We start from the raw sequence: 13477 nt of genomic DNA, 5'->3' as shown, positions 1-13477 counted from the left end.
AGAATCACTGGAACAATAGCAATATTAAAAAGATGGGTTTTGATCTAGGGGAAGCTTGATGCTATAAAAGCATTGTTAAATTTTCTTATTCTTCATTTTCTACCTGTAGCATGTAAAACCAAATAAGACAAATAACTGAAGTTGCAGGTCACTCAAAGGGAGATATAAAGACACATAGAAGATATGAATAGGTTGAAGCTGTTTCCTACCAAGAATTACACATGGGAAGCTATATAAAAGATATTATCACAGAAATGTACGCATGAAAAGGAGGCTGGGAAGGTCATTTATAAAGAGCAGGGGTTTAACAATGGTTTTATGTGTTTCACTGGTACTCTATACATCCTTTATAGAATTACCAACAAATAAAATCTGCAAAGTTATGTAAGAAAAGTCCAGAAGAGAGAGCACAGAAAATCACCACATTCTTTTAAACCTGTTACAGATAATGCATGAAAACGAGTCATTCAACAATAATTTAATGAAAGAGTTGCCTAAATATATGAAGGCAAATTTGCAATCATCACAGGCACATAGGTTTGGAGTTGGACAGGACCTTTAAGATCAAAGTCTAACCCCCAAATTTTATTTTTATCTCCAGTGAATAAGATGCCCTTTTTTAAACCTCAGAACAATTTCCCCAATATTCCCCCATCACTGAATTCTTTTTCATACCAATGAAAAAAATTTTTTTTTTACATAACTCAAATAAGAAAAAAACACAAACAATAATAATATTTGCAACATTCCATATCTATAGTCTTCTAACTTTATATAAAAGGAAATATATCTTTCAGGAATAAGACTGATAAGCAGCAATATATCTATTAGGTCATATTTTTTTGCTGTAAAAAACAAAAACAAAAACAAAAACAAAAACAAAAATCCTAATCAATTCCCACCCTTAAAGGGCGGAATGGTTAAGACAGTGTTAAGTGTAAATAGATAGCAACATATTAGCAATGAAATACTGTACAGAAGAAACTTATGGCAAGTCTTAGGGGAATAGACACAAGCCAATATGGGTTTTGTGTAGTAAAGTGATTTGGTGGCAAAACTGGCCCTGGCCCTCTGTAGATTTGCCAGTCCTAGTATGTCAGGTTCAATCTTTTAGCCTAATTCTAGATCCCTACTGTTTCTGCATATACCATCCAAAAAAAAAAAACTTTGAAGATTTTATACACTTATTTGGAAAAAAGGTTAAGTTTCTGTCCATAAAATCATATCACATAAGATATGGTTAGGCAGTTATGAATAATTAGCCTGGGAAAAAGTGGACTGGGGGAATAGGAACACTTGATCAGCATTCCTGACCAAATGAAAGGTTTATACATAAAAACAAATTATACTTCTTGTGTTGTTCAACTGGAAGAACTAGGATTAATCAGTGCAAATTGCAGGAAGGCAGATAAGCTTCAACAGAAGGAAAATTCTCCTAAGGAATAACATTGCTAAATGAAGAAATGAGTCGCTTCATCAAGCAGTGTGTTCTGTGTCACTGTGAGTGTTAAAGCAGACATTGTATAGTTGCCTGAAGGAGACATTATAGAGGTATAGAGGCATCTAGCATGGACCTAAGATTCACTATGTCTAATTTTCAGTTTTATTTTTCTGTTGAGTTTTCTATTTCTACATTGTCTATTCCTTCTTTTTGGGGTCTTACCTAGTGTCATGAGCTGGTTTATTCCTGTGATAATTCTGTCACATTCCTCATCCCTGGGATTTGAACCCCATTCTCCATCCAGAGGTTTATAGATCAATGTTCTACATTCAACATCAGTTAAAGGAACACTTGTTCCTAGCTCTTCAGGAAATACAGCTGAAATATATCAAAAAGAAAATTTGAGAAAAATGATTTTTAGGAAAGTTAATGAAAATGCACACAAATTCCTTAATTCAACAATTTTAATTTAAATTTCCCTGAAAAGAATGTATAATTTTATCAATGACAGCTTCATTAATACAAAATATTTTATATTCTAAAATGTCCATAATTGAAAATAATGCTCTTGGGGCGGCCAGGTAGCACAGCGAGTAAGAGCACAGGCTCCAGTGTTGGCATGACCTGGGGATCGAATCCGGGCTCAGACACTTAGCACCCACCCAGAAACACCTGGCCGTGTAACGTTGATCAAGTTACTTAACCCTGATTGCTTAAAAAAATAATAATAATGCTCTAACAGTTAAATGCAAGAGTATATTTTAAGATAAATGATAGCTTTTAGGAACAGCGCATTCGAATTTTAAAACTTGTTAAAATTTTAAATTATTTCTTGAATTAAATTCCTCCTCAAAAGGAGTTTGGGGTGGGGGGCAGTGGGTACAGCTTTCAATTTGTCATATAAAGGCCTTAGATAAAATGAGTCACCAATTCTACTTCAATGGAAAACTATCAGGCCTTACCACCTGCCCTACACCTACCTCCTAAGATTCCCCTACTCTTATTATATCTGTAATGCTTCAGTGCCCTGAAGACCCCAGCATGATTATCTGACATAATGACTCAACCTAAGAATCCCTAAGCCTTGCTCTCCTGCTTTTCCACTAAATCCTTAGTACTTATGTGCTTTTATGGCTGCTCTGCCCCTGAACTTTTATATGTTGTCTCCTCCAATTAGAGTATGAGCTCCTTGGGAATAGGGATGGTCTCTATGTTTTCTATTTGTATCTCTAACACTTAGCACAATGCTTGGCACAGTGCTTAATAAATGCTTTTTCATTCATTTAATCATTCCTGTTGTTACTGAACAAATTATTTTTCTGGTTTCATTCACTGTAAATCAGTACATACAAGTTCTAGGATTTTCTGAAATCCTTATTTCTTAGAGATGAACAATATTCTGTTTATCCATGAATTGTTCGGTAATTATCCAATTGATGACTATTTCCTTAGATTCTATTTCTTTGCTGTAACAAAAAGTACTACTATAAATATTTTGTATATTATCTCCACTTTGCCTCTGTTGCTCCACTTTTCAACAGATGTCCCTTCCAGGTTAAACTCATCACTTTTCATTTTATCCCCTGATGTTAATTCAAGCCTTGACTGACAGCACCTCCCTCAGCTTTCCAGCCCCTATGACTGAAGGACTGGAGGGTGGAGTACTGAACTCCTCAATGCCTTCTTTTATATAGGGTAGAAAATGTATTCAGCTCACCCCACTTTGCATCTGCTACTCTGCCTGGTTACAGCTCCTAAGAATAAGCTACCCCCATGCTGAGTTGCCCCTTGGTTTTCTCTCCTCACCCCTACTTTCTTACCTCCTTTTGTATGTTGATTCCTTTTGACTGTAAGCTCCAGGAGGGCAGGGACTGTCTTTTTTACTAATTTATTAATATCTCAGTGTTTAGCACAGTGCCTGGCATATAGAAGATGGTTAGTATTAAATGTTTACAGATTGAATTGGATTGGATATTGGTTCTTTGAGCTCCCTGAGACATAAGCTGGGTTAAGGGATACATAGGTTTTGGAGACTTTTTGAAAATAATTATATGTTGTTTTTAAAAATATTTGGCCTATTTATATATTTACCAATAGTGCATTAATATGCCTATTTTCTTACAAATCCTTCCATAATTACTATTGTTGGGGCGGGGGAACATATTTATCAGCCAATGGATATGAACTTCAGAATTTCTTTTTATTTTTCTCTTATTAGTGATTTGGAACATTTTTACATATGGCTGTTGATAGCCCCTTCTTGTCCTTCCCTCCACATGGGGAATCATACACTTACATATGGGTGCTCTGCCCAAAGGAAAATAAAATTTCTAGAAACAGAGCTCTATTAAATCAAGTTTTTCAGAACTACTTGACTATGCCTTAAACCCAATCACTCTGGCTCTCGTGACTGTCCAATAACGGCCCCAAATCCAACCCTCAGTTGGTCATTGTGTGGGTTTTGTTGGTTCAAAGTGAGTGCAAACAGCAACTATTTCTGTTCTAGCCCCAAACCCTGAGGGTCTTTTCCCTCCCAAATTGACTTTTTTTTTCTTTGAGTAGGTAAAAGAGGCCATTTTCCCCTTCTTTTCTTACTGAGTCTTAATCACTGAATGTTTTTTTGCCTCAGACAAACTGAGACCTGAGAAAGCCCTTAGCTTAAAAAGGCCAAGGTCTCCCACTGCATGGGGGGGGAGGGTGTGCACATCTCCAGTCATCCTGGTCTATGTCTTCCCACTGGACCCAGATGGTTCTGGAGGAGAGAGTGAGGCTGTGACTTACAAGCCCTACCTCACTCAAATCCAATTCATCTGCAAGTCAAGACATCACCTTCCTCATATCATTGGTCCTCTTCAAGAATGAAGGACAAAAAAACAAGAAACAATGAAGGCCTAGGAAAATTCTAAATACAGAAGAGTTCTGGAGAACAAATCTGCTTGCTACCACCTCAGGGTGATGGGATGTTGGTAGCAAAATTTGTGGTTGGATGAGTCAAAAGAGTTCATTCTCTCTCCACCTCACCCCCACCCCCTTTTTTGGTTTGTCTCATGCTTGCTTGAAACCTTCCTCAGCAAGCTTTTGGCTGAAAGTTATTTTAGGCCAGGAATGACATAAATTGTGCAAACAAGCAAGGTGGCTTCAGTTCAATTTCTGATTTCTATATTATAAAAGAATACCTCTTGCATTTTTTTGGTAACAGAAGAAATTCTATTGTCTTTTAAAATGATCTATTTTTTTAAATTACAATTATATTATTTTTATTGCATTCAGAATTCTTCAATATGGCTTAAGTTTTTTTTTTTTTTTAGAAAAACCTAATGTTAATGAATATTTCATAATGGACATTGTGTTTTTCAAACATCTTATTTGCAATTACTTTTTTGGATGAAATATTCACTATAATTTTTTCAAATAGCACTTATTTAAAGATGACTACTATTCAAAATTTCTTTTCTACTATTAAGTTAAATTCATTCTGCTTTACAGTTATGCAGCATAGTATACACATACCATTATTAGGAATAAGTTCCATATCCCAAGGACTCATCTTTTCCGTGTCTCCATTATCCCAGCTTAAAAAAAGATATAATACATTAAAATTACAAATAAAATAACTGCTGAATGAATAAAAAATAAAATTTGTCTTAAAGTTTTAAAAAACTTCACTATTTTAAGCAATTGAATCATGTACTCAATAGTTTGGTCACTAGAAAGGAAAATTTTAAAATTATATGAAACAAACAACCCCCCTGCGCCCCAACCAGATAGATATTTACCAGACATTGTAACACTGAAATAAACTGTCAGGATATTCAGGCTGAAGAGGTTCCTGGCTTTCAATAGTTCCAAACCACCAAGCATCATCTATGACTGACCTGAAACGATCACCTGGATAAGAAAAAACAGGAAATACATTACTAAGAAATGTCACGTTGTAATCCATTTTTAGTAAATACATTTGTCTATAACAGTCTATTGTAAATCGAATTGGATGTTCCCAGAGACTCACCCTGTCAAAACCATAATTCATTATTTTCCTCCCCAAAACTCATCACTTCTTTAAATGTTCTTATTTCCATCAAAGATACAGCCAATTCTTCTAGTTTTCCAGATTTGTAAACTTTGGCACTGGGGCAACTACGTGGCACAGTGGACAGAGCTCCAGACTTGTGAGTCAGAAAGACTCATTTTCCTGAGTTCAAATCTGATCTCAGACACTCACTAGTTGTATGACCCTGGGTAAGTCACTTAACACGGCTTCAGTTTTCTCATCTGTAAAAATGAGCTGGAGAAGGAAACAGCAAACAACTCCAATACCCTTTGCTAAGAAAAACACCAAATGGTGTCACTAAAAGTTGGGTGAGACTGAAGAAAAAGGGGCAGAACTTTGGCATTATCTTCCACTCTTCACACTCTCTTATTCCATCAATTCAAGGACATGCCAAATCTTACTACTTCTATCTCCCTCTCATCATGATCATTTCTTTCCACTCACAAAGCTTCCAGACTTAGTTCAGGCCCTTACCACCTTTCACTTAAATTACTGTAACTACCCCTGCTAAAACTTTACCTCAAGTCTCTCTTCATTCCAGTCTACATATTGCTTCCAAAGTAATTTTCGTTAAACATAGAACTGATCATGCCACTCCCCCATTCAATTAACAAGTGGCTCCCAAAGAGGGTGGGGTGGGGAGGGTACAGAAAGGTGTTAAGATTTATGAGAATGGGAGGATAAGGTAGGGATCCTTGGGGGAGGAGTGGTGTGGGTTAAATAATAGGAGGGCAAGGTGGAAGGTAGAAGTCAAGCAGAGGTCAGGAGGGACAAGAGATAAGAGGTACACACAAACAAAAACAAAGATCAGGAGCAGAATTTGTTAGGAAAAGCTTATGTATATGTATGTATGTTTGTTCAAAACCTCTTCTTCAGTTGGAACTTCAGCTAGAGAGGGACTGACTTCAACCTGAAGTAAATTGTCAATGGCCTCAGCATTGATTGATGATGGTCTATTGAGAACATTGTGCTTTTGAAGTGTTCAGCCCATCTCTCTAGGACCATGTTCTTATCACTAATCAATGTGGCTCCGTCATCACTGAGTAGTTTCGACGTACCATAGGGTTGTGGCCCAAAAATAGCCCTCTGTGCACCATCATAAAAGCCCTTTGGATTGTTACTATCAACATAAAATTGAATTTTATGTGCCTTCTTACTGAGCCAGAATCTTGCATCTCTCTGAGATTGGTTTGTACTTTACTTCTGATGGATTTAAATGCTGCCTTCTAAGAGATGGATAAACCATCCTGCTGGTAAATCCTGTGGAGTTCTCATTTTTCATTTGGCAGCTTCTTAATTTCTACATCATTTTCATCAAACCAGTGTTGGTGTTTGTGAGTGTTCTGACCCAGAAGAGGCTCCTTTCATGTGGCAAAGCACCTGGTGCTGATTCTATTCCAGCTGAGAACAAGGTAGGAGATCCATTTCTCATACAAAAGCTGACTGAAATTTCCCAGGTTATATGCCAAGAGGAGGCTATCCCCTAGGAGTTCAAGGATGCTTCCACTGTCCATCTCTATAAAGGTAAAGGAAATAGACTGTCCTCTGACAATCACAAGGGGGTCTCTCTTTCTTAGTCACGGCTGGAAAGATTCTTGCCAAAATCCTCCTTAATAGACTGATCCTTCACCTGGAAGATGGTCATCTACCTGAGAGTCAGTGTGGCTTCAGAAAAGGGCTGAGGAATAGTCAATATGGTGTTTGCTGCCTGACAACTTCAGGAGAAATGCCAGGAACAGGACAGAGGTCTGTACACATTTGTAGATCTGACCAAGGCCTTTGATACTGTTAGTTGCGAGGGCTTATGGAAAATTATGTCAAAATTTGGTTGCCCAGACAAATTTATCAGCATTGTATGTCAATTTCATGACAGCACGCTTGCCCGGGTTCTAGATAATGGACAACGCTCTCGTGCCTTCCCAGTCACCAACAGAACGAAACACAGCTGTGTGCTTGTACCCATGCTTTTTTTAGCATGATGTTTTCAGCCATGTTGTCAAATGCTTTCAATGAGGACGAACAGCATCAAGGTCAGCTACGGCACTGATGGTAAGTTCTTCAATGTGAAAAGGCTACAAGACAAGACCAAAGTGGAGGGAGAGTTGGTACATGATTTTCTGTTTCCAGATGACTGTGTACTCGATGCAGCCTCTGAAGCTGAGATGCAACAAAATATGGATCAATTCTCTGCTGCTTGTGCTAATTTTGGCCTAACAATTAACACCAAGAAAACACAGGTGCTCCATCAGCCACCACCACACCATTCTTATGTGAAACCATCAGTTAGAACAAATGGAGAAGTTTCAAATGCTGTGGATAAGTTCACTTACCTTGGTAGTGTACTTCCCAGGAATGTACACATTGGTAATGAGGTTGACACATGCACTGCCAGAGCCACCTCAGTTTGGGAGGCTCCGAAGGAAAATATGGGAGAGAAGAGGTATTAGACTGACTACTAACTGAAGGTCTACATAGCTGTTGTGCTGACCTCATTGTTGTATGCCTGTGAAACCCGAACAGTATGCCAGTGCCATACCATGAAACTGAATGGCTTCCATCTGAATTTTCTTAGGAAAATTCTGAAAATCACCTGGCAGGATAACATACCAGACACTGAGGTCCTTACTAGAACTAAACTGCCAACCATTCAAACTCTGCTTCAGAGAGCGTAACTCTGATGGGCTGGCCACATTGTTCAAATGCAAAATGTACTCTTGCCAAAAAGACTGTATTATGGAGAACTCATACAGGGCAAACATTCAGATGATGGTCAGAAGAAACCATACAATGATACTCTCAAGGTGTCTCTCAAGAATTTTGGAACCGATTGTATGACATGGGAGATACTGGCACAGGACTGCTCAGCACTGCATGCCCACATCAGAGAAGGTGCTGTGCTGTATGAGCAAAGCAGAATTGAAACAGCTCAAAAGAAATGCAGGATGAGCAAATTTAGAGTATCCACCCCAAACATTCACATGAACTATTTGTACCTGACCTGTGGTAGAACACTCTAAGCTCCTACTGGTTTGATAAATCAGTCAGACACAATGAAACTTGACTCTAGCACAGTAATGTCATTTTGGTCCTCTCTGAGAATGAACGACAACCACCATGTATTTATGTACGTATGTATGTGAGCTTAATTGTAGCCTTTGATGGGGGGAACAAAGTAAAAAGCGGACAGCAGAAACCAAAAGAAGACTCACAAGGAAGCAAAGAAAAGATGGACAGCTCTCAACACAATGTGTAATATTTATCATATAGGCTTTCTTGAAATGGAAATGTATTGAATCCTCTCACGTTCTGCTGTGCACATGACATGCTTTTTTCCCTTTTCTTATTTTGTATCTGTTTCAATATTTAAGTTTGCAATATATTTATTTTTCCTTTTTTTATTATGTATTTAAGTTTTAGTGTTTAGGGTCTAAAATTTTTTAAACCCCACCTCCCCAAAAACATCACTCAAGTGGTTTACAAACTCCTCCTTTTTAAAGTCCTTCACAAACTGGCCCCAATCAATGTTTCCAAGATATTTCTATTCCATCTCCCCTCATGCTACTGTATTTCTGCAATGGTCACCTCCCCCCATCCGTGAAATATACTCCATGCTCATTCCTGCTCCTTCCCATCTTTTCAGCTGCATTACTTCCTCCTGCTCCCCACCTAAATCCTATATGATTCAGCCAAACTGGGCCACTTAGGGTTCGCTGCATAAAACATTCCCCCACTTGCAACCATGGTTTGTACAGCCTGACTCCAAAAAGAATGAAATGTTATTCCTCCTTATGTTCACTTTTTGGAATCTTTAATTCCCTCCAAGAAGACTTTGTGATTAGAGGTTAGTGGTTAGAAGCCTTCCTCCTACTGAAGTCACTTTGTATTCATTTTGCATGTGTTTTACATTATCTATTTACACTGTATACCCCAACAGAGTGTAATCTCTTTACTTAAGAGTACAAAGTACTGTTTTACTTTTGTCTTTATAGCCCCAGTGCCTATTATCGTGCTTCACACATAGCAGGCATTAATATATATGCTTGTTAACTGATCATACCTCCTAAATATTTTTTTATCTAGGCAAAAATTCCCTAGTTCCTCAAATGATTTGTATATAGCATAGTCTTTAGACTTCTTGCTATTCTGTTAAATCGTATTCTCTAAAGATGAGTTGTAGTCTACTAAGCAGGGTAACATAAAACAATCCATTGGGATTGGAGAGAAAAACCCATTAAAACTTCTAAAATCAATAACATGCCAAAAATGACACTTCACTTATTCCTGAGTTGCCATTTTTGTCAGCTATACTATAACACAAAACAATAATTTAATAATATCTGATATAAAAATAAACCAAATTTTTGAAATTATTAAAAAGATAACTTGAGGTATAGTTTTATAGGCTGTTAAATGATGAACCTTACTTTAAGTGTATATTGTGACTTGAGATATTATTAGTGAATGATAACATAAAGAAATCATGCTCAACAAGATATCTAAAGACTAAACTACTGGCAAAAGTAATATATTACTTGCAAAAATGGAAACTGAGTTTCAACAATTACCTCTGTATAATTGGTAACAGAAACTGAAAATTGTACTTAAAAAAATAATAATACTTAAAGTCCAGCCAATGATATATTTATGTATTTTTCAGATGTAACCTTTTTACACCTCAAAGTCATTAAAACCAAGTATCAAAATAAACTGTACTTTATAAAGCAGACTTTCAAACCACTCTATCAAAAAGTAGTAAACCAAAGTGGTTGGTTTGTTTGGATTTCTTGGGGGGGAGAGTAGGGGAAAGGAGAAGGAAGTATGTTCATTTGTGATGTTCTCACTAAAAAGTACTGCAATTAATATTTACTTACATAGACCCAAATGTAGAACTTTATTCTGATTAAATTTCAGTTACTAGATTTGGCCCTTTCACTCTGACGCCTATTAATAGCTTAGATTCATGATCCTGTCCTACTGTTGGTTACTTCTCAGTTTCAACCATAGATTTGATAAGAATAACATCTATGATGTCAGCAACAAATTAACAAGCATTTATTAAGACAGGTGTATCACCTAAGTAACTGATAAAAATTCTGAGAAAAGAACAAGAATAAGAACAAATCTTTGGGTCAATACATTAGAGATCATCCTTCAGATATTGATACTTTAATCATACAAGTCTGAATCCTGGAATTCAATTAATTATGAATCCTCTCCACCCCTTTAACCCTCACATTTAAAAATAATTTAAAATGAAAAATAACAATTACAGATAATTGCACATGTGTTGGTGAAGATTTTTATATAATATACACCTTGAAATAAAGTAATGGTGTTAAATTACATGACCATGCTACCATGATTCGGATGCCTTCTCATTGCTGGAACATCTCTGGGGCTATGGTAGAACTCTCCCATTGGTGAGTTCCACCCAGAACCTTGATTTTTGAGGAAGAGTCCATGCCAGTCATCTTTTCTCTCCTGGCTCTACTTTTGACTCTCCAGACCTTGTCACCCTCTAGTCCCTGCTTTTCAATTCCCTTTTTAATGTGTTGTCTTCCCCATTATAATGGAAGCTCACTGAATGCAGGGATTGCTTTTCCTTTTGTTTTCATTTGTGTCTCTAACAGCTCAGCACAATACCTAGCATGTAATAAGCACTTAATAAATGCTTGCTAACTTTACCTATATATCTTTATCTATATATCCTTTCCAGTTCTTATATTTAGTTATGAATCGAGCAGTACATAAAATACTTGTTGGCTGTATGTTGAGTCCTTAAAGGGAGGAAAAAAAGTAAAAAACAACTGATTTTTAATAAATGTAAGTAGTATTTCTGATACAAAACCACATCAACAATGAATTTTCTATACAGCAAGTGATTTTTATTCAGTTTGTATACTGTTAGTGAATAAAGACATCCTCTCTTAAAAAATTATAAATGCCTTATTTTTACACTAATCACTTCAAAATATTACCTTGCCTACTGGTATGATTTCTTTTTTTTTTTTTTTTGGAGGGGGAGGGCAGGGCAATTGGGGTTAAGTGACTTGCCCAGCATCACACGGCTAGTAAGTGTTAAGTGTCTAATGCCGAATTTGAACTTAGGAGGACTGTCTCCAAGGCTGGTGCTCTATTCAATGTGCCACCTAGCTGAGCCCCATGTCTACCAATGAAGACACTTATGTATAAAAGGTCAGTTAAGCAAAGAGAGTCAATAAAGATGCTATCTTTGGCAGAGATAGCAATATTAGGCACCTCAACTCTCTAAGAAAAAGTAAACGTTTCATCATCTATCTTCTGAGATCCAGGAAATAAGCTGCCTTTTGAGGTCATTTTGTCTATGTTAAACAGTTCACATTTTCACAAACTAATTATGCACCTACCTATATTCCATCGTCTATATTTTGCATCATCAAATTGTTGCCGCAACACTAGAAAATCTATAACATCTGGCATATCATGGTATCTAATTTGAAAAATACAACAAAAACAAAATACGAGTAAGTTGATTAAAGCCAATAATTTAAATAAATTTCTTAAAGCTTTGAAAACTTTTGCCTGAGTGTCCCTTACTTCATTGTAAAGGCTCCTCCAGTTAGTTTACCAGTATCAGGATCTAGAAAAGCAAGTTTAAGGCAGCACAGCGTAGGCAAACCCACTTCATATTTTATGCCAACTATTTTCATTAATTCTTGCTCCTAGGGGAGACAAAAAAGAAACAAAAAAAACCCCCATGCTTTCAATTTAAACGTTTTGATTTAAAGTTTAGTATTTTGTAACTTTATCATAAAAAAAAATCTAGTAAGGACATAGTGAATTTCTTGAATTACTTCTTTTTTGGGGGGATTGGGGGAAGGGAGAGAGGTTGGATTTGTGATTTCATTAGTATAGGGAACTTCTGGTGAGGAAATTGCTTCTACCAAATCAGATCAACAACTGCTCTATATCTTTTAGTATTACAGAGTTCTTTGGGGGGCACTTAAGTTAAATGACTTAGTAGAGTCACATATGTCTGTCAGAGGAGGATCTTAATCCTCCAACCTTCAACTGTATCCAATATGCCATGCTAACTCTCAAAATGTGTTTTTCTAGCAAAATTTAAGATCAGAATGTCAGATTTATTTCATATAAAGTATTAAAGTTGTTAGATGTAAAATAAATATAACTGTCTAAAAGTAATCTTAATTACTTTTATCAAACACAAATTTCCCCAGTCAATAAATTAGATGAGTATTTTTACTGCAAAGTCAAGATAATGTAATAACTTTTAAAATAACTCTTAAAAAAAGAAAAAAATGCTGTTTACTCTTAAAAAAATTTCAAGACAAAAAACTAGTGCTATTTATTCTTGAAGAAAATATATCTGTATTATAAAATGTTTTCTTCTCATTAATAAGCCTGAATAAAAAAAAAACTTTAAAAAAACCAATTAAATTTTTTAAAAAGATCACAATAAAAGAAAGATTATAGTACCCGCAATTCCATTTTATGCCATGGTTGTTTTTTGGGATTAATGCTATATATTTTATTTTTTCGGGCCATTTCAACATATGCTTCATGTCCTTGTCGGAAATAGTAAACCTAAGAAAAAAATTAACAAAATGAATGTTATAGTTGCAAAATACAAACGCACCAATTTTGACTCAAAATGCAAAATCCACTAAGTGTTAAGTTGCAGATCTTAAGCTAAAAGAATGAACTATTAAATTTCAATTGGTTATTATACTGACACTATTTAACTACAGCCACAGTAGTCAATCAGTCCAAACATTTTAGTATGCACTGTGTGGGGAACAGAAGAAAGGCCCTGGGGGTGGAGAGAATAATTAAGTAGATACATTTAAAATAAATACAGAGTAGATGTAAAGTAATCTCAGAAAGGAAAACACTGGCAGCTAAGAGGACAGCAGAATGATCAGGAGCTGAATCTTGAAGGATAAAGACAGAAATATTTATTATTGCAAATTAGAAATCCAAATAGG

At 36.2% G+C, this 13477-nt stretch overlaps 1 protein-coding gene across 1 annotated transcript in view; it reads right to left on the bottom strand.

Annotated features, from left to right (window-relative positions):
• The window catches only part of PHIP (pleckstrin homology domain interacting protein), a gene marked incomplete at its 5' end in the record, with an annotated part of 195766 nt that overhangs the window by 28127 nt on the left and 154162 nt on the right, over positions 1 to 13477 (bottom strand). Inside the window, 6 exons of the mRNA XM_069067044.1 lie at positions 1664 to 1819; positions 4952 to 5013; positions 5218 to 5329; positions 11879 to 11961; positions 12069 to 12193; positions 12969 to 13076. Coding sequence (XP_068923145.1) covers positions 1664 to 1819; positions 4952 to 5013; positions 5218 to 5329; positions 11879 to 11961; positions 12069 to 12193; positions 12969 to 13076 — 646 coding nt within the window. The remainder of the gene's footprint in view (positions 1 to 1663; positions 1820 to 4951; positions 5014 to 5217; positions 5330 to 11878; positions 11962 to 12068; positions 12194 to 12968; positions 13077 to 13477) is intronic.

Source organism: Petaurus breviceps, unplaced genomic scaffold (assembly GCF_028583685.1).
Source record: "Petaurus breviceps papuanus isolate PSGF00001 unplaced genomic scaffold, PetGlider_PUasm1.0 90734, whole genome shotgun sequence".
In the NCBI taxonomy this organism is placed as follows: domain Eukaryota; kingdom Metazoa; phylum Chordata; class Mammalia; order Diprotodontia; family Petauridae; genus Petaurus; species Petaurus breviceps.
This window is presented reverse-complemented; position numbering and strand designations above follow the sequence as displayed.